The sequence below is a fragment of the Nyctereutes procyonoides genome, unplaced genomic scaffold (genome assembly GCF_905146905.1).
Source record: "Nyctereutes procyonoides isolate TBG_1078 unplaced genomic scaffold, NYPRO_anot_genome, whole genome shotgun sequence".
In the NCBI taxonomy this organism is placed as follows: Eukaryota; Metazoa; Chordata; class Mammalia; order Carnivora; family Canidae; genus Nyctereutes; species Nyctereutes procyonoides.
Window position 1 is genome coordinate 10,210,704 of NW_026575024.1, and position 24,444 is coordinate 10,235,147.

The 24,444-nt window shown below is 47.8% G+C and overlaps 1 protein-coding gene across 6 annotated transcripts in view; it reads left to right on the forward strand.

Annotated features, from left to right (window-relative positions):
- Positions 1-24,444, forward strand: part of NFATC2 (nuclear factor of activated T cells 2) — a 161,476-nt gene that overhangs the window by 76,573 nt on the left and 60,459 nt on the right. For all 6 annotated transcript variants that reach the window (XM_055304474.1, XM_055304488.1, XM_055304458.1 and 3 more), the window contains exons 4-6: positions 4,672-4,874; positions 5,834-6,006; positions 20,989-21,129. In XM_055304474.1, coding sequence (XP_055160449.1) covers positions 4,672-4,874; positions 5,834-6,006; positions 20,989-21,129 — 517 coding nt within the window. The remainder of the gene's footprint in view (positions 1-4,671; positions 4,875-5,833; positions 6,007-20,988; positions 21,130-24,444) is intronic.

A 24,444-nucleotide genomic window follows, 5' to 3' on the forward strand; every position in this document is an offset into this window, starting at 1 on the left:
CACAGCTTTCAAGAAGCAGGGCTGGGATCGAACTTTAGCTGTATCTGACCAAGAATGAAATCCTTTCCTCCTTCTGGGACACCACACCCCTGCCTGGTGCTACCTGGGGAGGGGCCACTCCCCTGGTGAGATGGGCTCTCTCTCTTCTCACCGCAGGCATTGGTCAGGCTCTACCACGGGGCTGCTCTAGAACGCAGAGAGGACCTTCTTTTATTTTATTTTATTTTATTTTATTATTTATTTATTTATTTATTTATTTTTTTTTGAGGACCTTCTTTTAAAGGAACGAGAGGGATGCCTGGGCAGCCCAGTGGTTGAGCATCTGCCTTCGGCTCAGGTTGTGATCCCGGGGTCCCGGGATCGAGTCCCACGTCAGGCTCCCTACATGAAGCCTGCTTCTCCTTCTGCCTGTCTCTGCCTCTCTGTGTGTCTCTAATGAATTAATAAATAAAATCTTTTTAAAAAAGTAAAGGAATGAGCTTCTCTGCTTCTCTTTCATGAGGAGCACCATTATTTGTATTGATTTCTGGAGCTTTCCTTTCTCTCCATCCATTCCCCTCCAGCTCCTCTGACACCCCTTCTTGAGCAAGGAGAACACGTTTGATCTCCCACCTGAGCCTGTGTGTTTCCTCTGAGGACCTGATCTGTGTGTCTGACCTGTAGTCCCAGCTCCCCGAGCAGCTGTGGTCACACCAGGTCATGGAGCGTGTGGTCCACGGTTAACGGAGTGGCCTGGGAGCCTGGAATCCACATCCTAGCTCGGTCCGGTCCTACACTAGCCGGGGTACCTGGACAGGCCGCCTGGCCCTTGCAAGCCTCAGTGGGCCCCTCCTACCCAGTTACTTGGCCTGTGGGTGGCATGCATTTAGCTGATGCGTTGTTGGTGACCATGACCATGAATTCAATATGTTTATTGCTCACACTGACCAAAATAAACAAGGTTCCTGCCACCAAGGTTCTTGGGCCTCGTGTTCAGGTGGGGAAGAGAGAGAGAGAGATACTAGGCAAACAAATAACTAACGAAACAAGACAATTTTTAGATGGTCATGAAGTCACGATTCCAGTGCTATGCTCGAGAATGTTGTGTCCGATTCTCTGGAAAAAAAAAAAAAGATCCCTGATGTGTAGCATTTGCCAGTTTTTGTGGTATAAATATCCCTACTGTGGCTGACTTCAAGTTACCAAAGTGGCATCCACTGGCTCTTAAAATTTCTAAAACTTTAACAAGTGGCTTTTTGCAAGGCCCGAGAAGCTGTTTCCAGCATTGGGTGTGGCTCGGGAAAGACCTGAAAGTATCCGAAAACAGAATGTACCAGTGGGAGAGCATTCTAGGCAGAGAAGGGGGCTGTGCACAAGCCCTGAGGTGGGGGAGGGAGCTCGGTGTACCCAGGGAACAGAGGATGGTGGGTTTTGGCAGGGACCTAATGGGGTGAAGGGAGAAGAAGTGAGACTCTGTGCTGGTGGAAGCCTCATAGACCATGGGACCAAGTTTGGATTTTTTTCTAAGGCCACAGGAAGTCTTTGGAGAGTCGTAAGCAAGAGAATGTCTGTGTCTCATTTGCATTTTTTTTAAAAAAGGTGATTGGACTATTCTGTAAAAGGCCAGAAGGGGCCAGTTGGGGGACAGTGGTGTGTGGGCCAGTGTTCCCGCAGGGGAAGAGATAGAAGTAGCTGGATTCAGGTGGATCCACAGGGATGTGGCACATTATATCTTCAGGTGTGAGGCTGCAATTTCTTCTTGCATCCTGGAGAGGAGGAAGGAAACAGACCATCAGGGCTCGCTATCTCTCCAACCTACTCCTGTCTACACTGTGCAATACTCTGTTTACTACCTCCCAATAAATCCCAGAGAGGAGGTGAGGAAATATATTTATCTTGGGTCCAAATACAAAGCACAACCAACAGAAACAAAATCTGAACTCTGACCTTCTTCCTGTGATTTTTGCAGGAGAACAGTACACTCACTGTTCTTCACTTTGCCTGGGGGAGAAGATAAGGGGCTCCCACTCAGGATTTCCATCTTTGTCCTTGGGCGCCTCTTGGGTGTGTATCAGACATGTAAATGCTGTGGGCCGCGGCCTGGCAGGTTTTAAAAGAGGTGTCATCTGGCTCTGCTCCACTCCCAGCCTGTCTCTGTATGGTGTTTAGAAGGCTGTTGAGAAGAACTTCATCTCTCTGGACGGGTGTTGTCCAGTAGAACTTGCTGATGGAAATGTTATGTATCTGTGCCACTAGCCATCTGTGGCTCCTGAGTGCTGAAAATGTGGCTAGTGTGACCGAGAAATTGGATTTTCCATTTTCTTTAATTTTTGTATCTATTATACTGGCCGACATGGTTCTAGACCATATGTAACCCTCCCATTACCCTGGAGCCTTTGTTTCTTGGCAGTTGACTAGAGATCCTAGTTTTGTAGATCTGCAGAGAAGGGTAGGTTTTTGGAAGCTGTCACTTGTCACAGCCCCACGCCCGCATGATTTGCCAAGAATGGAACAGTGTTTTTCAGGGGGAGAGTGGCAAGATGAGACACTATCTTCAAAGTCTCAACCCAGTCCTCTTTTTCTTTTGTGTGTGTGTATGTATTTTTTTTTTTTAAAAACTAATGTTACATTTCACAAGTTTCTAGGCATAGATTCTTCATTCATTGTAAATCAAGTGGTAGTCTTCTCTGACCACCTTCTTAACCTTAATCTCCTCCATCCCTAGAAGTGACTATGGTGTGGTCACTTCAGCATACAACCCTTTGTACCTTTTCCTATTGCATTTATATCTGTATCAGTGGATAGATCCCAAACATCCAGCATTAAAAAAAATAAGTTGTATAGTGTGGTACGTGTTTTTCTGCAAATTGTCATCTTTTCAGCAGTAAGTCTTAGATCTTTCTGGGTTAGTTTATTGATCTTTACTGTGTTTTTTTTTTTTAATTGCTGGACTATTTCCTAGCCTGAACATTTCATATTACTCAGAAGCCTACTGCTGTAATTAATCGATTGTTATACCATTTGTTTTCGTAAACATTTTTGTGCATGTCTCCTAAATGCACAATATTTCTTCTAAAGGTACATAGTGAGAAATAGAATTAGCAGGTCATAGGGAATATGTATTTCTGATTATAATAGCTGCTACATAATACTCTTTAAGGGGTACCTGGCTGGCTTAATTGGTAGAGCATGCAAGTCTTGATCTCGGGATTATACCAGCCCCACACTGGGTATAGAGATTACTAAAAAATAAAATCCTTAAAAAAATAATAACAAAATAGTTATACCCCGTTATGTCCTTATCACTTGCATGGGAGTGCCTGTGTGCCCATAGTTTCTAAAACAGGTGATTTTATCAAATACCAACATGCATGCCAATCTAGCAGGTGAAAAATGATATCCCATAGTTAACGTAATTTGCATTTTCCTGTTTATAAGTCAGATTGAACATCTTTTCCATACTAATGGCCATTTGTTTTTCTGGGAATTGCCTGTTCAAATTTCTTGCTCATTTTTATGTGGGATAATTTTGTTAATTCATTCAGCAAATGTGTACCAGAACACCTACCATGTGCCAAGCAGCATTCTAGGCGCTAGGGATGTTGTGGCAAGTAAAATAAATAGACATGCCTGCCCTTGAAGAGATAGTTGTAGGAGAAAGACCTGGGCTCCTGGGTGGCTCAGTTGGATAAGTGTTCAACTCTTGATTTTGGCTCAGGTCATGATCTCGGGGTTGTGGGATTGAGTTCCATGTCAGGCTCCATGCTGGGCATGGAGCTTGCTTCAGATTCTGTCTCTCCCTCTCTCACTGCCCCTCTCCCCTTTTCATGTGCACACACTCTCTTTGAAAGAAAGAAAGAAAGAAAGAAAGAAAGAAAGAAAGAAAGAAAGAAAGAAAAGAACCAAAAGGAATCAAAGAAATATATAATAATATTAGATGGGATAAAAAGAAGGAAGAGGAGATAGAGAAGAAGGAAGGAGATAGTCCTACCCACTGAGGGTAAGACTCAATTTTAAGTAGGATGGCCAGGAATCTTGTCCTTTACTTATTCATTTGTAGGCATTCTTTATGTATTTGTGTACTAATCCTTTGCCTATTCTATGTTACCCACATTTTCTTCCAGTCTTTAATTTTCTTTTGACTCAGATGATGGTACTTTTGCCTTGTTCTCTCTCCCTCTCTCTTTCTTTCTTTTTCATTTTTTTGATTAAAAAATATAACTTGTTAATGATTTTAATTAAAAAAACTTTTAATTAAAAAATATATTCATATAAAAAGTGTGAGTTCCTTCTTCTGATCTTCCCAGGCAACCATTGTCAAGAGCTCTTGTTTACCTTTCCTGATTATTTTCTAACTTCACCACCATGTGACATTCTCCCCACCACCCTACTGACAACACTGAGCTCTGGGAGTTTCTGGCCGTTTCCTCATAAATGCAGCTCTGATCTACTGCATTCTTCCTCATGGTTGTTTAATATCCCAATTAAGAGAGGATATCTGTAATTTATTTAAGCAGCCCTTCTGGTTGGACCTCAAGGTTACTTCCAGTTCTCCATTCCTCTAGATGATGCAGCAATCCTGTGCTCTTTCTGCTGCCCATGAGCTTCTCAGATCTTGGTGAGACTACACCCAGCAACACCCTGCATACCAAAGGTGCTATAATAATCTGATTTTTGTTTCCCCCCCCACAGCTCCATGGCTACATGGAAAACAAGCCCCTGGGTCTTCAGATCTTCATTGGGACAGCTGATGAGCGGATCCTTAAGCCCCATGCCTTCTACCAGGTGCACCGGATCACAGGAAAAACCGTCACTACCACCAGCTATGAGAAGATTGTGGGCAACACCAAAGTCCTGGAGATCCCTCTGGAGCCAAAAAACAACATGAGGGCGACGTAAGGGCTGTGGGCCAAGGGTGATGGGTCTTTACGGGGAAGAAAGTGGGGCCAAGTGGCAGGGATTTGGGACAGGGGACTCTGAAGTTGGTGGAAGAAACCATGGATGGTTCTTCCCACTCTGTGATGGACCCTTAAAGATTTGTTTAAAAAGTGTCAGGAGGAGAACACATATATCTTTGGATTGTCTTATTTGGGATGAGGCTAAATTTATTGACATTTAAAATGTGTTTGGCCTAAAGAAAATTATTAAATGATGATGCGGAAAGGCTGAAATTCACAAAGTGATAGCAATATAGCTAAAATTTGGGAGACATTGCACCCATGTATTAGAGTTAAAACAAACTCTTTATTAGAAAATAATATCAAACTTCCAAACCACGAGAATTTTACAAAGAACTCCTGTCTCCTGTTCACTCACATTTGTCCATCACGAATGTTTTCCAACTTCCTTTATTATTCCCTTCACTCTTCGGCTTTTCCTGAGCTGTTTGAGAGTTAGTTGCAAACACAGTGACTTTTTTACATTTAGATGCCTGAGTGTGCATTTCCTCAGTACAAGACTGCGTTCCTTCGTAACCACAGTACATTTATCAAATTAAAGATCCTTAATGTTGATACACCACTCTTTATCTAGTGAATAGTCTATAATCAATTTGACCAGTTGCATATTTGGGTTTCTCAGATAATGTTGAGAGTAGAAAAACTGGCAGGAAAAAATCTCCACTGGAGAGTAATTTCCACTAGGGAATTTCACTCCTGACTTTGGAAGTGTTTTACCCCCAACTGGGCATCAGCTCTTGGATGAAATATTTATCAATGGACTTCAGCCACTGCCCTTCCCCATCCACCATAGCTGGTGGTATTATTTTGGTTAACTGAGTAAGGTGGTTTCATGGGTGATCTCTTCTCTTCACCGAGATGGTCAGTTCTAAATGGGGTTCTCCACCTCCTGGCAGCATTGATTGTGCGGGGATCCTGAAGCTTAGGAACGCTGATATCGAGCTGCGGAAGGGTGAGACGGACATTGGCAGGAAGAACACGCGGGTGCGGCTGGTCTTCCGAGTGCACATCCCAGAGTCCAGCGGGAGGATCGTCTCCCTGCAGACAGCATCTAACCCCATCGAGTGCTGTAAGTTGGGCTTTGGGCAGGGTCGGCTGTGACTGTCCACCCTGGGCAAGGTGCCCAGCAAGACTACCCCGGACCCACAAGGGTCCACAGGGGGCCCAGGAGGACCATAGGGCCCAGAGACAGAGCACATGTAACGATTTCTCTCTGCTTCTGTTTACTTGTGGAAGGTTCTGTGGTCTCACAGGAAATTAAAAAAATAATACAGCTAATGAGTAGCCTACAGCTTTGTTTAGAAGATTTGAAATGTATAAATGATTTGGTCTTAAAAAAGGTTGATGCAGTAGGAGTGAGTTCACTGTACACAGCGTCCTCGTTTTCTTTTCCTGGCCTCTCATTTCAATCAGAAGGGTCTCCCGGTGGCTCTCGCTTATTGAACGGTGACGCTGCTGGTCACAGTGCTGAGCACTCAGCACTCGATAGCTCGTGGAATCTTCACAGCAGTCTTTGGCAATGGCTGGTACCATGATGCTCGTTTTACAGAAGAGGTGGGAGAGAGCTGAAGGGTTGGCTAACTTGTCCCAGCAGGGCTGGGATTTGAACAGGGAAAGATGCCCAAACAAAAGTGCAGGGGAATCTTAGAATAATCCAGTGTGCAATGGCTGAGACCTGCTGTGTGGAAGGGCCCCGAGCAGAAACTGGCTCAGTTCTCATCAGGCTTCGAAAGAAGAAGCTGCTTTGAGCTCATTCATGGGGACTCGAGGCAAGTTTTGTAGTCGGACATGGCAAAACTTACTGTCTGCTTAGGGTTTGAGAGTTCGCAAATCATTTGCCAAAGCATAAAGAAGAAAACGTAAACGTTGTTGCGGAAACCAAAGCTGTTTATATGATTTTTTTAGTCTCTTCTAAGAGTATTTTTTATGTTGTTACAGTCGTGTTCTGTATTCAATTATGTCTCAGGATTCTTTTTCCTTTTTGCTGGACATTTTACCATAACTTGGTGTCACAGAAATCTGCTGCCGGCAGAAGCCAGGGGGGTCACGTGGAGGAGCAGAGTGGCTTTTGGTGGGTAGCAGTAGGGAGTGGTGGAGACCAGGGAGCAGAAGGACATGTTCCCCACCTAAACGGGCTGCCTTTATGCCACCCCAGCCAATATTTCCACGCGGGCATGTAGACTAGAGGCGGCCAGATCCTTTGACTTTGTCAGACAAACCAAAAATCTCCTGATTTTTAAAAAACAGTAACAAATTCAAACTACTGTGTGGATCAGAGGAAATCTTCATGTGGTTTTGATTAATCAGAGGTAGTCTTAATCAGACATTAATGAGTAAAGCAAAAGCATGAATATCTTATGCAGAGAGGGTTGAGGAGGTCTGGCCCTCAGGACTAGAAGCCAGGGAGGAGAGAGCGTGGGCCCTCTTTGGGAGTGGAGCCAGAACTTGGTCTTGGTTGGTCTTTGGAAAAAGATGAAGGGGCCCTGTGATTTCTTCCAGCCTTGCAAGTCACGATGTGGATTAGACTGAACGCAGTGGTGAGCCTATCCTCTGATGTTAGATGAGAAAGACCCAATAGCAGACAACAAGGGAAAACAAGTGTTGAAAACGTCAGCGCAGAAACATTGGAATTCCCCTCTTCTACCCAGCAGACCCCACCCCTGTCCCCTGAGTGCTAGTCATGGTGGCTGCCCTACTCCACTGTTGGTTTTGAACATCTCGAGATGTTTTGGGAAGGAAATTCAGGCTCTTCCTCAGTAATTTGGGGGATTTTGAGAAGATAAGGTCTCCTCTTTCTGGCAAGTGAGTCACACTACAGGATGGGGCTGTGGTTTGTAGCAAGGTGGGGAGCAGGAGGCCTCAGGAGAGAACACATGCCGGAGCCCCTGTCCCTCTCCATCTTGGGTCCCTGAGGTCAATGTGTCTCCTGTTGAGCTGAGACTTTTTAAGTTTAAGGATCACCATTGAACCACATACAGCTCTGGTAAGGTCTTCAGGGTGTTATAAAGTTGTTTGACAACCTTGCACATAGGGTTTTTTCCCTCTATTTGGCTGATTCAGCTACCTCCCCCTTTGACAGATAAGGAAACAGACTTTCTTGGTAGAGTGATTCACTCATTTTTACTCAGTAGGTAGCAGAGCCAGAGTCTCCAGCTTTCCAGTTCTATGAAATACCTTCTTAAGGTTTCTAGAACACCACCATTTCTTGCAGTTCCAGACTAAACCACCAGTTGGTTGGTCTCTCTCTCTCTCTCTCTCTCTTAGAATCTTGTCATTTTTATTGCCTTCTGTGTCCTATTTGCCTAGACCGGTGCCTGATAGTTCTACACGTATTTATTGACTAATAATGATCCTTAGGGAGATGTGCAATAAATATTTATTGGCACTTAGTCTGTAGCCTGTGTTGACACAGTATTTATACAATAAATATTTATTGACTGGTTGACTTAGTGTATACCCTGTGGGGAAGGTGAGTTGGTAAGAAAAACACTCCATGGGCTGGTACTTATTTGCAAGGCTAGCTTGCTTACTTCAGAGGGGCCACTTATGTAATAATGTCTTGGGGATCAAGGGTAAGCTCTCAGATTCTAGCGAAAGAACAAAACAAAAAAAAAGAAAAACAAAAACAAAAACCCCAAAACCAAACTTGAACAAACTACTGAAGGCCACTCTTTGGAAAGTGACTAATTTGCTAGAAAAGTCAATTCCTTACATTTGTTTATTCACAGGTCAGCATGTCAGAGGTCAACTCTCCCCTTTGCGCAGACAGGCAATCCATGTCTTTCTATATCCACATTACTTCTCTGTTTCTATGAGATCCTTTGGTATGGCCAAGGACATACTTTTAGTTCCCTCCCGTGGTTGTCAGCAGAGCCAATTTTTTTTAAAAGATTTTATTTATTTATTCATGAGAGATACAGGAAGGAGAGAGGCAGAGACACAGGCGGAGGGAGAAGCAGGCTCCCTGAGGGGAGCCCGATGGGGGACTTGATCCCAGGATCCCAGGATCACGCCCTGAGCCGAAGGGGGATGCTCAACCATTGAGCCACCCAGGTGCCCCAGCAGAGCCTATTTTGAAGCTTCTCCAGTCTCCCTGGCTCTGGGTACCTCCCACTTCTCCGAGGACATGGGAGAGATCTGGGGGAACACCCTGGTCTTCCCCGATGGCAAGCACACACTGGGCTCGCAGGGCCGGTGTCTTCCCTCCTCCGGAGCCTTGAGATGGGACAGTTCTCCTTTCCTCAGGGCTCCTCTGTGTTCTCAGCTTCAACTGCTAGTTTCTTGTGGTGCTTGAGCCCTTGGGTCCCTCTTGTAGGACTTCCTTAGGACTGGCATGCCTGGATGCCCCAGACAGGGAGGCTTACGACGGCAGACGTCTGTTCTCTCACGGTCCTGGAGGCCAGAGCCCAGAATCAGGGTGTCAGCAGGGTTGTTCCTTCTGGAGGCTCCTCCTTGGAGCCCAGCAGTCTCATACTCCTCGGCTTGTGGGAGCATCACTCTCATCTCTGCCTCCTGTTCACATGCCCCTCTCCTCCCTGTGTCCTTGTCCATCTCCTATAAGGACATTCTTATGAGATTCGAGGCCCTCGCTGCTCCTGTGTGATCTGCCCTCCATCCTTAATTTATTTACACCTTCAAAGATCATATTTCCAAATACAGTGGGGTTCTGGGTGGCTGGAAGGTTTTGGCTGGGGCTCTGTTCAACCCAGGACACTGCCTCCGCTGCATTCCTTCTCTGTCCCTCAGTTCCCAAACCCACTAGGATCTTTCTCTGACTTCTTTCTTGGCTTTTGCCCATCCTGTCCCCTCCATCCAGAACACTGGTTCAAACTTGGCTGCATGTTGGAGTCACCTGGGGAGTTCTTAAAAAAAACAATATGGTGCCCAAACCCCACCCAGAGATGGCAAGTCTGCTGGTCAGTGGTGGGGTCTGTGCATGGAGACTTTTATTTTATTTTTTGAAGATTTTACTCATTTATTCATGAGAGACACACAGAGAGAGGCTGAGACACAGAGGGAGAAGCAGGCTCACCGTGGGGAACCCAATGTGGGACTTGATCCCAGGACCCTGGGATCATGCTCTGAGCTGAAGGCAGATGCTCAACCACTGAGCCCCCCAGGTGCCCCACAGGGAGACTTTTAAGTGGAGGTCGACGGTGGTTTTGCTGTGAGAAGCATGAGGCTCTCTGACCTTGCCTCCCCCACCCCTCCCACCCTCTAGTCACTGGGTTCACTACTCGTCATCCAAGGCTGCTCTTCACTTGGCCCCTCAAGAAGGATGCTTGCCTTGACCCCACGGGGCATTGGGCCCCCACTCTGTGCTGACAACCCAGTTTACTTACCAGTCTCTCTCATGTAAGGATGGAGACCAGAGGGTGTCAGCCCGGGCCTGGCACAGAGCAACTATCTCTATCTCTAGAATGTTTGTTTTAAAAAAAGAAATAGTGAAAACAAGCATTTCCAGGCTGCCTGGGGGAGAGAAAGGCAGCGAGGGGACGGAGTGGGGCTCTCCACAGGTGCAGAGGCCTTGTCCCATGAGAACCTCCCCGTGGATTTTCTTCCTGACCCGAAGGGGCCTGTCAATCGAGTTTCAGAAAGCACCAAAAGCAGTTTTCCACTAAGTCTTAACCTGCTCCCAGCACAGGATGGAAATTCGCTTTGATCCTTTTGCAGGAACTGGGGAGTTGGGTATATGATGGGGACCAGAACGTGGATTTTCTCACCAGCTCTTTTCGTTCTCTCCCATTTCGTGACATATCTGTGTTTTACTAAGGTATAATTAAGATGCAAGAAATGGTGCAGACTGCGAGTCTTCAGCTGAATGATTTTTGACAATTCACAGTACCTGGGTGACCACAGCTCGAAACGAGACACAGGACATTTCCTTCCCTCCTGGAAGGGCCCTCGTACCCCGTCAGCCAGCGCCTCCTCCCCAGTCGCGCACACAGGCAACCGCTGTTCTGATTCCTATCACCGTAGCTTAGCTTTCCCCGTTCTGGAACTTCATGTAATGGAATTATACAGCATGTACTCTTGTGTCTGGCGGTTTCTGCTCAGCACGGTGGTTTTGAGATCCATTGCTATTATCGTGTGATTTGATAGTCTATTCTTTTTTCTTGCCAAACACTATTCAATTGTGTGACTATAATGCTCGTTTATTTACCATTCATAGACATTTGGCTTGCAGGCGGGGTTTGGGTGCTGAGGAGAAGGCTGCCACGAACCTTCTCGTTCCGGGTCTTTTGTGGACAAATGCTTTCACTGCTCCCAGGTGAATACCTGGGAATGGATTTGCTGCTTCACGGGTGGAAAGATATGTTCCAGCTTATGTATTTTCTAAATCCTTTTATACTCTGTGCAAGAGTGCATGGGAGTTCCATTTGCACCACATCCTCGCTGGTGTTGGATTTTTTTTAAAGATTTTATTTATTTATTCATGAGAGACACACAGAGAGAGGCAGACACATAGGCAGAAGGAGAAGCAGGCTCCCCACAGGACTCGATTCCAGGACCCTGGGATCATGCTCTGAGCTGAAGGCAGATGCTCAACCACTGAGCCAGGTGTCCCTGGTGTTGGATTTTGCCAGTCTTTCTACTAGTAGCCATTACAGAGAGCCTGAACTGTACCTCTTTATGCATAACTTGCATTTCTCCAGTGACCCAGGATGCTAGACTCCAGTTTGTGTGCTTATTGGCTGTTTCAGTGTCTTTAGTGAAGTGTCCATTCAAAGTTTTTGCCCATTTTCTGTTGGGTTACTCATATTTTTATTGTTATTACGCAGCAGTTGTTTGTGTCCTGTGGATAGGAGTCTTTTGTCAATGTATGTGTTATGACGATTTTCCCCAGTCTGTGGCTTTCCTGTTTATTTTCGTAACGAGCATCGCTGTTTTATTTTGATGAAGCCCTAATTTATCATTTTCTTTTCCTTTGGGATTAGTGCTCTTTGCATCCCCCCAACAAATCTCTAGCTGTCTGAAGGAAGCAAAGGTATTATGTTTTCTTTTAGAAGCTTTTTGATTCTGGCTTTTAGGCTTAGGGCTATACTCCATCTGAGGCTAATTTTTGTGTAGGGTGTGAGGTAGGGTTGAGGTCCATGGTTCACCATCTGGAAATCTGCTTGTTTCATATGCCCTTTTCTGAAAGCAGGAGCTTAGAAAACCCAACCGTGTTCTTTCCCTCATCAGTGTTCCTTCATTGCTCCATTTCAGTCTCCTCGGCAGGCAATCATGCAGGGTTGCTTCAGGAAAGACCTTAGACTCAGTGGGACCACTCTGGCATATTCCCTCCTTTGCTTCATGAAGCAAGGCTGCTTAACTTGTCTACCTGCTTCTGCCAGAATCCGGGAGGACCAACATAATTCCTGTGGGCTTTTTAACGTGGATTTTTCCACTTAGAAATATATTTGGAGTGCATGATATACTGTTCTAGGCACTAAGGATGAAACAGTGATCAAAACAAAGTCTTGGCCCTCATGGAGGTCACATTCTAGTAGGGAAAACCAACAATAAACAAGTAATGAAAACCATCATTTCACACAGCTAAGCATGATGATGAAAATAACAAGGACCATGTGTTGGTGACTTGGGGGCAGGGAGCAGCAGGGTTGCGTGTGCTGATCAGGAGAGACCTCTTGGAAGAAGTTTCATATTAACCTGGGACTGAGTAGTTGGGGAGCATGGCCTAGTGGAAGGATACAGTAAGTGCAAGGGCCCTGAGACAGGGATGAGCGCTGGGTCTTCAGGAAACAGAAGAGCAGCTAGGGAGGCTGTGTGGAGTGAAGAGGGGTCAGGAGAGACCTGAGATGAAGCTGGGGACTTGGATTTTATTCGAAATGAAACAGGAAGTCTTGAGTTCTAAGTAGGGGACTGACATGATGGGATCTATGTTTTCAAATTTGTTTAGCACAGTGCCAGGTACACAGTAGATGTTAGTAAGACCAAATGAAGGTAGAAGGGAGACGACAGGACCAGCAGGGAAGAGGTAAAGGAAGAGGAAAAATGATCAGTCACTTACTGTGAGTCAAGCACATTCTGTGTTGCTGTTGGTTCATCAAAAACACTGCGAACTCAGTGTGTGTTCCCATTTCACAGCTGGGAAAACTGAAGAACAGAGAAGTTACATAAATTGCCTGTGGTCACACAGCTAGCAAGGGACCGAACCAGCATGACATCCACATTGTGCGGGATCTCAGGACACCAACGTGGAGGTGTATCACCAGTAACAGATTAATTTGGGCTGCACCCAAGATTGGCATCATCTCACATAAACCAGAGATCAGCTCAGCAACCCTCATAGGCCTGTGGATGCCCTCCCACCCATGGCAATAGATTGTCTCCCCTGAGCTCCCGTAGCAGTAAATCTTGAGTGAAATTTGGGCATTAGGCAGAGAGTGGGTAGGCCAGGCCTTTGTCAGCCCCTGCTTTCCAAGGAGACTTCTGAGCCAAGAAGCCACATTTCGGAAACACCAGAAACCTCCATGATGGGGAGAAGCAGTTTAGGCTGGTGTTTAGGTCTGGGCCTGGGTTCAAAACCTGCCTCTGCCACTTAGTAGCTATATAGTCTCAGGAAGTTACTTAAAACTCTGTGCCTCAGTTTCCTCATCTGTAAAATGGGGATAGTGGTCATGCCTATCTCTTGGCACTTGTGGGGGGCTAAATGTGTGTGTGTGTATCATATAGTAGGTGTCAGTGAGATAACCCATACTCTCCTGTAGTATGTCTCACACATGCTTGTTTACAGCCCTTCCCATGGCTCTACAGGGCAGCTTTGCATACACCTCTGACTGCCACTCTGTCACTGCCAAGAGAACCATAGCCTAGGCAGCAATAGCAGGTGTGGGTGTTCAACAATCGCTAATTGTTTCAGGCGAGCTAGCACCAAGCAGCACACCGTACTGCTGACAAGGGACCTGGATGGTTATCTGGCCAGTGGAGTGGGTCGGTCAGGTGGCGAATGAAGGTTTAGGGGAAGGGGCCCGGGATAGAGGAGGCTTCCCTGCTGATTGATACGGTTATCTGACCAAAGGTTATGGCCCCTTACTGAGCTAGTTATGCAGCGGCAGGGAAGGCAAAACCAACCTGATTGAAAGGTCAAAGTTGCCCATGGCTCTCACATGTATTGACTTGTTTCTAGCCTCCTCATGGCCTTGCAAGGCTCACCTTAAAGACTTGCTCAATTCATTCATTCAGAAGCATTTATTGACAGGTGCCAGTGAGTGTTTGAGGCATGAAATGCTGCCTTCTTGGAGCTTTTCTTCTAGTGGATTGAGGTTCAGAAGCATTTTGTGATTTGCTGCAGCCACACTGCTGGCAAGGAGAGGGGCAGAGCTTGGGGTGACATCCATGTCCTTTGATGAAAGGGTCCAAGCTGCCTGGGTCCCTCAGTGCCTAGAAAGCTCATCAGTCGAATGGAGACTCATGCCACCCTCAGGAAGGGTCTTGTTATAATGGAGATATATGGGAATATTCTGAAGAGGCCACCTGTTAGCACATTGGAACGGGAGAGTAATATCTGAGCAAGCAAGAAAGGTCATGGTGCCCACTGTGGCCCTTAGTGCTTGGTGGGTTCAGTGTGATGACATATACCGGCCCTGCAGGGTACATGTTACTTTTGCATGTGAGAAAGCCCCATGAGGCCCAGAGTTAGAAGGTGGTCACATGCACTGCAGGCTCCATGTATTTGTGCAGACCGGACCCCACTCCTGTGGGGTGAATGCTGACAGGTCTCTCACGGGGGTGAACCCCACATAAGGGAGGATTGCTGTCCCACCTTCCGCTTCCCTGGGAATACCCGGGAATCTCCAGGGCAGGGGCTGAGGGACCTATGGGGCGGGTCTCAGGCGAGGCCTGAGTCAGCACTGGATTCTGAGCTGGGCCAGGCTCACAGCCAAGGATGACAGCCTGATGTAGCAAGGAGAAGGATGTACAGCAGCTGGAGCGCCATGGCCAGGGGTGGTCAGTGCTCGGGCCAGGGTGAGACTGATGGGAGCCCCCCCCCCCTTGCCTGGGCTGGCTGGCAGCTGTCCCACCGGGAAAGCCTTTACTCAAAAGGGGCCCCTCAGGGTAGAGTCCCACAGTCTAGGTTCAGATTCTGCTTGTCTGCCTTACTTAGCTGTGAGCTCTCCGGCATACTGCTTTTCCTATGGGAGATGCTGTGCCCCCAACACCAAGACGGGAATAATTCTCACTTAGTGGTCTCATGAAGTTCAGCAGCAAAAATAAATGTAAACAACATTCATTGAGCCTGACAAAATGCTACATGCTTCCTGTGCATTGATTCATTTAATCTGCAAACAGCCCTATGAGGTTGGTGCTATGATTACTCCCATTTTAGGGATGAGGCAAGAGAGACCCAGAGAGATTATGTGACTTGCTCAAGGTCCCAATGCTCAGAGGTTACTGAGCTGGGCTTTGGACTCGGGCATTCACTTGGCAACATCCTTTTATCCATGGCCCTAAATTGCCTCCTCATGTGTGTTTTATAACATCAACCAAAAAATGTATATGTGAAGTGGCTGGGATCGGAGGCACTCTCTATGGCAGCTGTAATTACTCACTATTATTAGCAGAATCCACCCACTCTGCAGAATCAGATTTCTCCGACCAGCTTCTCCTGCCTGTCTCCTGAGGTTTTTTTGGGTAGATCGTAATTCTTGGCCACACACCCCAATGATGGGGCACCCTGAAGACAGGCAAGCAGCGATGCCCCCCATTCCCAGGCTGCATTGGGCGGACCTGCAGGACCCCGCACCCGTGTGAATTTCCCCTGTTGCTGCCGCTTGGCTCCGCATCAGCCCCTATTGCTGGTAAAAGCAAACACCCCAACTGGTTAAACCAACAGTGCCCTGTTGATTCAGAGCTTGTAAAACCCAGGAGCCCCAAGCCCCTTTATGACGCACCAGAATCTGGGGGCAGGCGGGAAGCCCAGGGAAGTCTCTTGGTGAGGGCCACCTAGAAGCTTAATGTGGAGCCGAGGGTCTAGACGTCACGCAGGGGCTGGAGCCGGGTCCTCAGGATGGCTTGAAAACGGCAGCCCCTGGTCTGGGTAGAGCAGGGCAGGGTGTATGGTTTGGACGGTCTGGAACCTCTAATGGTTGAAAGGCTGAATGAGAGTCAGCGGGGGCTGATGGGGGTTTGGTGTGAGCCCCTGCTCCCAGAGAGACCTCTCACGGGTCCTGGATGGTGTCATTCCAATTAGCAGCCATAGGTGCGAGAGGTTGCATCAGAGAGAGAGGAGGAAGTGGAGCCCAGGAGGGTAATTTTGGTTGCTGTTTGCCTCTCTTCAGTTCCTCTTTCAGAGCCTAATTGGATTTGTTTGCTTTACCTCTGGGCTCTCTGAGGATGCGGGGGCATCCCCTGGAGGAGGTCCCCTTGTCCCCAGGTGGCCTCTTCAGTGTCAATGTTGGCTCTCAAACAGATGTGTACGACAAGTCGCCTGGAAAGGTTGTTACCATGCAAATTCTAGGAAGGTTTGGGTGCAGGAGATTGAAGGTGTGAGCTGAGCATCCGCATGTTTATTAAGTGCCTCCTCCAACCAGGTAATCTGGCTGCCGGGGACCTGGGAGCATTAGTTTGAGCAACTCTGGCCGTCAAGGTTGAGAAATCTGGCTTCTGGCTCAGGATCCACCAGGAACAGCAGGAGTGGGTGCAGTAGCACCTGTAGACACGTGGGATGTGGTTGGCACGGTCTCCGTGAAGTAAAGGCTCTAAGACAGCAACCCCGAGCCAGCGCCTCACGCGTGGAAACGGCTCAAGAAACTCCAGGGTTTAGTATCGGTCACCTTGTGAAAGGTACTGAGCCGAATACACGTGTTGTGAATTCTCCCCTGGACTGTGAACAGCTGCAGCTTGCAGATGGGGAACCGACTTAGGGGAGCCCCACGCGAGGGTCACCCTAGCTAGGCCCCGGGACCCCCCAGCGCTCCAGCCCTCAACCGAGCCGCGGCTGCCCCCCGGGTGGAGTGAGCGCCGAGCGTCTCTTCCTCTCTCTGTACGGTGGCGCTGACAGCGTCTTCCTTGGGACTCCGGTAGGGCTGTCACTGAAGAGTTTAAAAAGATCACAAATGAGAAAATGTTTAGAATATGTCTAGGTAAGAGAGCAGCATTTGAAAAGTTGATGGTAGTAAGGCATCGTTTCTCGAACAGTGTGTTAGGCCCCAGCTGAGTGCTTTTGTCTTACAGTAGATTTTTTTTTCTTATTGTGATAAAATACACATCACCAAATGTGCCATTTAAGCCACCTTCAGGTGGATAATTCTGCGGCGCTCAGGACACTCCTGATGTTGTGCTACCACCACCACCACCACCTAGTCACAGAGCTTGTCCATCCCCCCTAAAAGAAACCCCATACTCCTTGGCACTTACTCCCCGGACCCTGGCAGCCACCTATTTTCCATCTCAATGGATTCACCCATTGTGAACAGTGTGCCTACACGGGATCCCAGAATAGTTGTGCTTTTGTGTCTGGCGCCTTTCGTTTAGCATAACATTTCAAGGCTCAGCATTACATGGGTGTATGTTCCTTCCCACGGCCGAATCGTACTTCTGTATGGGTCCATCCAGTTGTGCATTGATGGATATTTGGGTTATCGATACTTGCTATCTTACTGGGTGTGTGCTGCCCCCACCCGTGTTCCCATGTGGTATGTTCTCTGGTACTGCTTGCAGCAGATCCACGAGGGCAGGTACGGGTTGGATTTTACTGAGGTGGCATCAGTGATCCAGAGAGGTGACGTGACCTGTGACCTGGGTCACGTAGCAGGGAGGGAGCAGAGGCAAGCCTTGAAGCTGTGTCTTTCTGACCCCAGAGCCCAAACAGCAGTAAACCAAGAATTCTCCTTTGGCTTCCAGGGTCCTGCATTAATCTGCCATTGATGGTATAGCAAATCATACCTTGTGGGACCCACTGGGATGAATCATTAGGGATTATTCTTTTTTTTTTTTTAAATCTCTGTTGCTGACCTTCCCTCAGAGCATTGAAGACAGAACCTCTAAAACAGTGGTTCTCAACTAGGGATGATTTCGGCCTCCTCCTTCCCAGGGGGCCATCTACCATGATGTCTGGAGGCACTTCTGGTTGTCCACAGGGAGGGGTGCGGCTGGCAGCCAGTGGGTGGAGGTGCTGGGGGGGGAGGGGCCCACAGCAGAGGCAGCTCTAGCCCACATGGCAATAGTACCCAGGCTGAGAACCCCTGCTCTAGAATTAGGACCTGAGTGCCAGTATTCTCTAAACTTCCTGGCTCATTCAAATGAGCCCTCAGGGGTAAGAGTGCCTCTCAGACTTGGCAGTGCCTAACAATCATGCGGATTCCTTAGGCCTGGGGTGGGGCCCGAGGCTCTGCATTTCTGACAGGGTCTGGGTAATGCTCATCTCGGTTCAGGACTGGAAAACAGAGGAGAAAGTACAGGGAGCTGGGCTAGACTCTTGGTTCTCTCTCTTTAAATTATTGTTTAAGAAAACAGTCTTTTCCTTCAGCTCAGGCGAAGGAGTGGGAAATGCAAGTGTGGCCGAGGGAGAGAATGTTGTGAGTCTCTGCAGGGAGAAGCGGTGAAGCTGCTCCAGGAAGGAGACCGTGGTGTTCACAGCATTGCACAGTGATTCACAGAGCAGCCATCCGGGCCAGCCTCTCCCCAGAGCGGAGAGTCACGGCCACGGCCAGTCCCCGGCCCGGCTGGCCGCGAGCCCTTGGCTGACTCTCCCAGTAGTGATGATTAAGGCTTTCCACCTGCAAAATGGGAGGGATGGCTCTTGCCGCCTCCCCACCCATTCCTGGGGCCAGAAGCCCCCCAGCTGCCCCCCAAACTCATCAAAGGCAGATCTTAAAAGTTGGGGCCTGCTTTCCTAGGCGATGCAACTGCTGTTTTCACTGCTAATAAATCTCCATTTGTGGCAGCTCAATTAGGAAGTCATACAAAACTCCTATATTGAAAGAAGGGATTAATAACCCGGCCCATGTGGGAGAGATTAGCAGCTTCTGCAGAGAGGCCTTTTTAATATATACTCTTAACTGGCAGCCCCTTGGAACAGCACCGGCTGGCTGGTCCCTGGGCTGAGCCGGGCAGGGGGCGAAACCAGCAGGGGATCATTGTGAGTCATTGGGTTGCACTTTCAAGGTGAAGTGTCTGGGAGCATGTGGCTGGTCCACAATTGACTGCTGAAATGTTGCCAAACGCACGGTTACTCCAGAAGGAGCCAGGTTCAGGAGAGATGGAAGGGGATGCTCGGCCACCTGGAGGTGCAGGCCGGCCAGGAGGGAAGGGTTAGGCTCGGGCTGCTGCCTGCCATAGCTCCCGGATGGGGAGGTCCTCGGGCCCCTGGCACAGAAAGGGCTGGCCCTCTGCCCAGTTCTTGGGCTTGGGAGGAACGCCAGGAGCTCGGGCTGACTCACGAGGGGAGGGCCAGCCTCTGCGGCCCACGCTGCTAAGGCGAGGCCTGAGCAGATGGGTCTCTCTCGCTGACTGGGACTTGTTTCTCACCCTGCCCGGGAAACGTGGCTGGAGAGGGTCTTCATTCTCTCTTGCAACCTGTCTTCCAGAAAAATCGGTGGCTGGCCGGAGTGAGCAAGGGATGGAGGTCTAGAGCTGGGACAAAGCAGCTTCTGAGGATTCAAATCTGAGTCCCTTGGTCAAGGGGTGGCCTGACTTCTCTTAGCTTTAGTTTTCTCTGTAGGCAAATGTGAATAATTTTAATGCTTCCTTCCTCCGAAGGTTACTTTGAGCATTTTCAAGTATTATATCACTGTGGCTTGGTGCTTAGCATCGGCCTGTCCTGTGTCTCCATCTTTCATTCATCATATATACAGATGAGGATATAGGTAGAGAGTCTGATAGGTATGTATTAAGATATATTGAGATATATCCACATTCATGTATATCCATCAGTCTTTTTATCAGTCCATCCATCCTGAGTACGTCCTACTAAGTCTGAGGCACTGGTCCTGGCCCTGGGATTACAGCAGGGCTCCCTCCTGGGGGCATACCTTCTAGTGGGGAGAGATTTGAAAGACAGGTGAACTAATAAAACAGGGTCTTGCAAGATAAAGGGAGAGAGGAAGAGAGAGACATGGATGGATGGATGGGAACTAACTTGAAGGCAGGAGGCTACGTAGAGGAGTAGGAGGTAAGGAAGCCTTTCTGAGAAGGGGGCGTTGGAGGAGAAACCTACATGAAGCGAAGATGGGAGTAACAGGAATAACCTTCTAGAGAGAGGGACTAGAAAGTACAAGCACTCAAAGATAGGAGTGTGCTGAGTGTGTTGGAGAGACATTGAGAGCATTCCAGAAGTGGAGCAGTTGGGTGGCTCAGTGGTTGAGCATCTGCCTTCAGCTCAGGGCTTGATTCTGGGATCCTGGGATCGAGTCCCACATCGGGCTCCCTGTAGGGACCCTACTTATCCTCTGCCTATGTCTCTGACTCTCTCTCTCTCTCTCTCATGAATAAATAAAATCTTTTTTTTTTTTTAAGCACATTCTAGAAGTATGGCTGAAACAGTGAGCCAGGCGGTTGGGAGTGGGGAGGAGGGGAGGTCCTAGAAAGTGAGTTCAGAGAGATGATGGGGCAATCATGCTGTTTCGAAGACTCAGTTCAGAATTGCCAGTGAAGTCCCAAGCTGCTATGTCTAAACCCCGTAGGAACTGGGTCCTAGCGCTTAGCATGCATGATTCCTTCAAGAATTTGTTGACAATCAGGTGCACGAGGAGAGGACACCCGGGCCAAGGGACTCTCTTATGAAAAAGCTGATTTGCCCTTTTATAAAATAAAGACCAAACCTCATTCGCTTCTCCTCCCTGCAAGGAGAACAGACGTCTCTGTCCCTTGGTTCATGAAAACAAAATGTGTTGTTAGAAGAAAACCAGCCCAAATAACTTAGGGCACTTTTACGTTGACATGGCATTTCCAGAGTCAGTGGTTGCCGGGACCCATGGCTTCATGTTTGCCATGACAACAGGTGACAAAGATGGGCAGAGCGTGTCTGTTTGCCGTGAAATCGGAAAGCCTCTTGTGAGCGGACTTGTCCTGCCATCACCGTGACTTCTTTCTCTCTTGCCCTCAGCCCAGCGATCCGCCCACGAGCTGCCCATGGTGGAGAGACAAGACATTGACAGCTGCCTGGTTTATGGGGGCCAGCAGATGATCCTCACCGGACAGAACTTCACCGCCGAGTCCAAAGTCGTGTTTACTGAGAAGACCACAGGTCAGGGGGCTTTTTGAGCTCTTTTGTTGTCCGCTGGCACCATATCAAAGCACCATCTTTTTCTTCCAAACAACACCATTTGGGGGGATAGATTCTGTTGGGTAGGGCTTTCTAGTCTGCTCTTTCTGCTCACCACGAGCAGCTCCCCAGGCCTCCAGCGACTGATATCAGCACAGTTCACCATGCCATGTGCCATGATGTGGTCTGGGTTGTTCTGTTGGTTGGTGAGGTTGACCTCCACCCAAAACTCTTTTTTTTTTTCCCTACTATATTTTCACATAGAGAGGCGAACCTTTTCAACTTTTGACTATTATCAAAAAGGGAGGCCTTTCACAGGACCTGAGTTCACACGCTCTGGCCCTGGATCTCCTAGGTGTAGATGCCAACTTTGCTACTTGCTTGTTCTGTGATCTTAGGCACATCACCCCCCCTTCTGTGTCTTCATTTCCTTGCGTATAGGATGATAATAACAAAGGTTCCTACCCCACAGTATTGTCAGGAAGGCTAACCGGGTTAATACAGGTCGAGTAATTATAACAGCACCAGTTTATTGCAGGCCAATAAACATAAGCTACTTATGATTTTATTACAAATAGTGCTGCGCTGAATCTTCTCTAATACTTTTAGGATTAATTAACTAATCTTCTATACCTGAGTGTCCATTGCTGTGTACTTAGGGTTTATTCCTAAAGCGGAATTTTGGATAGTCGTTTTGAGAGCTTTAATTACCTTCTGGAAATGTACAAATTGAAACTTCCATCAATCCCATGTTCGGAATGGTTTCACCACATCCCAGAAGTGCCATTTTTTTTTAAATTAAAAAATACTTGCTGAATTGCTACTTCTCTTTACTACACGCGCCTTTGCTGTGAGAGCTGTGATGTTTTTGTTTATTGGCCGTGTGTATTCTTCCTTCCATATATTGTCTGTTAATATCTTTGGCCAATGAGGACACGGTAAAAAGAGAATGATCTAAAATAGGATGAATTTCAAGTTATGCAATTATTTGTTAGTTATGGATGCTAGACCAACTTTTTTTTTTTCTAATGGACATGATTGCAGTAGGTTAATTCTAAGGGGGTATTATATTGATATTTGTTGACTGTCTTTAGGATGATTTGGAGATCATAGTAGGCAGGCTGTCCAGTTGTGAGGATTGTGCACTGCATAAGGGCACCTCTTCTAGGGACTACCATTCAAATGGGGATCCATCATCAGTGTGTTACTAAGACAGCTGCTGGCAAGAGGAAGTGGGATGTCTTAGGGAAGGGGTGTTTCTTCCCATTTCACACAACGCCTTCTCCTGGGGTGGGCTGGCTCTGTGACCAGACATGACATTAAGGAAGACTGTGGCAGTGGGGGCTGGAGATGGATGGGTGGGTTTGGGAGTAGTTTAAAGGGAATGTGATCCATCCCTGTGGGTTTGAGGAGTAGTGGTGGTATGGTGAGGGGTTAGGGATGCCGACATTTAAATGGGTGCATTGCATTCTATCCCATGTTTGTACAGTACTTTAGTTAGCTATTCCCATTTTATTATACCTTAGGCTGCTCCCAGCTCTGTGCTATTATGAGTAACTCAGTGATGAACATCCTCTACATCCCTTTAGTCAGCTAGGTAGGAGCTCATGCTCTTGAGCCAAAACCGAGCTCCGCTGTTTCCTAGCGGTGTGATGATGGGCAGGTTACATGATTTTCTCGTCTATACGATGATGAAGATGACAGTCCTACCTCATAGGGTGGCCATAGGATTAAACATTTCTGCATGTTAAGTACTCACAACATGCTTGGTATATATAGTGCTCAAGATACATTAAGTAATGCTATTTGGTGTTATTTCCTAGGGTTAAGGCCTGCCTGTGGTGTCATGGCTTCATGGAGGCATGCACGGTTTTAAGCATCTTGCGGGGTGGCTTACTTTTCAGATGATGGAACAGTGAACTACTCTCTTCTGCAGGAATTTTCTAGGCTTTTGTAAATCAGAGGGCAAACCGATGTGGCTGGCATGTTGTGACAAAGCAGGCAGAGGTCAGAACAGAGAGGTCTCCCAGTGCCAGGTAGGGACATGGCCTTGGTTCGGTCAGCACATGGTCAGGGGGAGTCGTGGTGAGTTCTCCAGCAGGAGAGTGGCATGAGGTGTAGATGTCCAAGCGCTCACTCGTTGCTCCAGCGTTGGTGCCTCCTGTGTGAGCAAACCGTCCTGCGCGCCTTCCGCTGACTTTCACCAGAAGCCTGTGGATTCGTAGCACCTGTTAGCAGAGGGGAAATGCTCATAAGACAGAGACGTCTTGTCAGCCACACACGGGTTGGCAGATGCTCTGGGGGTGGGGGTGGCTTGGAGGGAGGTCGGGTCCTACTAGGTCCCCCACGGATTTAGGAGCCAGCCAGTTGTCCTTGTCCCAAGAGCTCAGGCACTTGTGACGCCCTCTGAGGGGCACCAGTGAAGTGTTTGTTGAGTGAATGAATGATGGTTTTCCTCTCTAGCTTGCTGTCTCTTGGTTTCAGAGGAAATGTCACGGTTGACCTCCTGGTGGGAGGAAAACTCAGAGTCTGTTTCAATTTTGAAAAGTCGTGTATTAATAAGGAATAAGGAGTAATTAAGGAGTTAATAAGGAATAATAATAATAGCAGCCATGTCTGCTCTTTGCTGTCACTTTGCACGTTGTGGGCGGGGGGATGAGGGACTCACCCACGGTTAACACCCACCATTGTCCTGGTGTCCAGCCTCCCGGTTTCCTTCTCCATAAAATGAGATGATAATGCCCCCTCCCCACAAGAGTTAAATGGATACACAGGCAGCATGCGCTTAGGGTGCAGAGTGTGCTCACTGAACGTTTGCTGTCATTTGTATGCTCAGAACTGTCATGGCTCGGGCCACCATTGACTCGATGGTTGCAAGCACAGGTTCTGAGCTCAGAAGGCCTGGATTCGAATCCGTGATGTGCTTTCAGTAGCTTCGGCATCCTGGATCAGTCCCTTCACCTCTCCGAGCCCCCATTTCCTCTTTTGTAACATGCACATGATTTACTTCTCGTGAGAGAGGATGGCATGAGTGGGTGGCACAGGTGGGGCTCTTCGCCTAGATCTTAGCACACTGTAGATGCTCAGGAAACCTGAGTTTTTATTGTTAGCATTACATTTAGGCCGTGGAAGAACAAAGACGGATGAGATTTTATCTCATGGCCCTAGGGGACATTGAAAAACAATAAGCAACAATAAGGAACTATCTGCCAGGCCTTGTTCTAAGCACTTTGTGTGTATTACCGAATCTGATGCCTCCTGACAACCCTACCAGGTAGCTACTCTTCTCCTCATTTT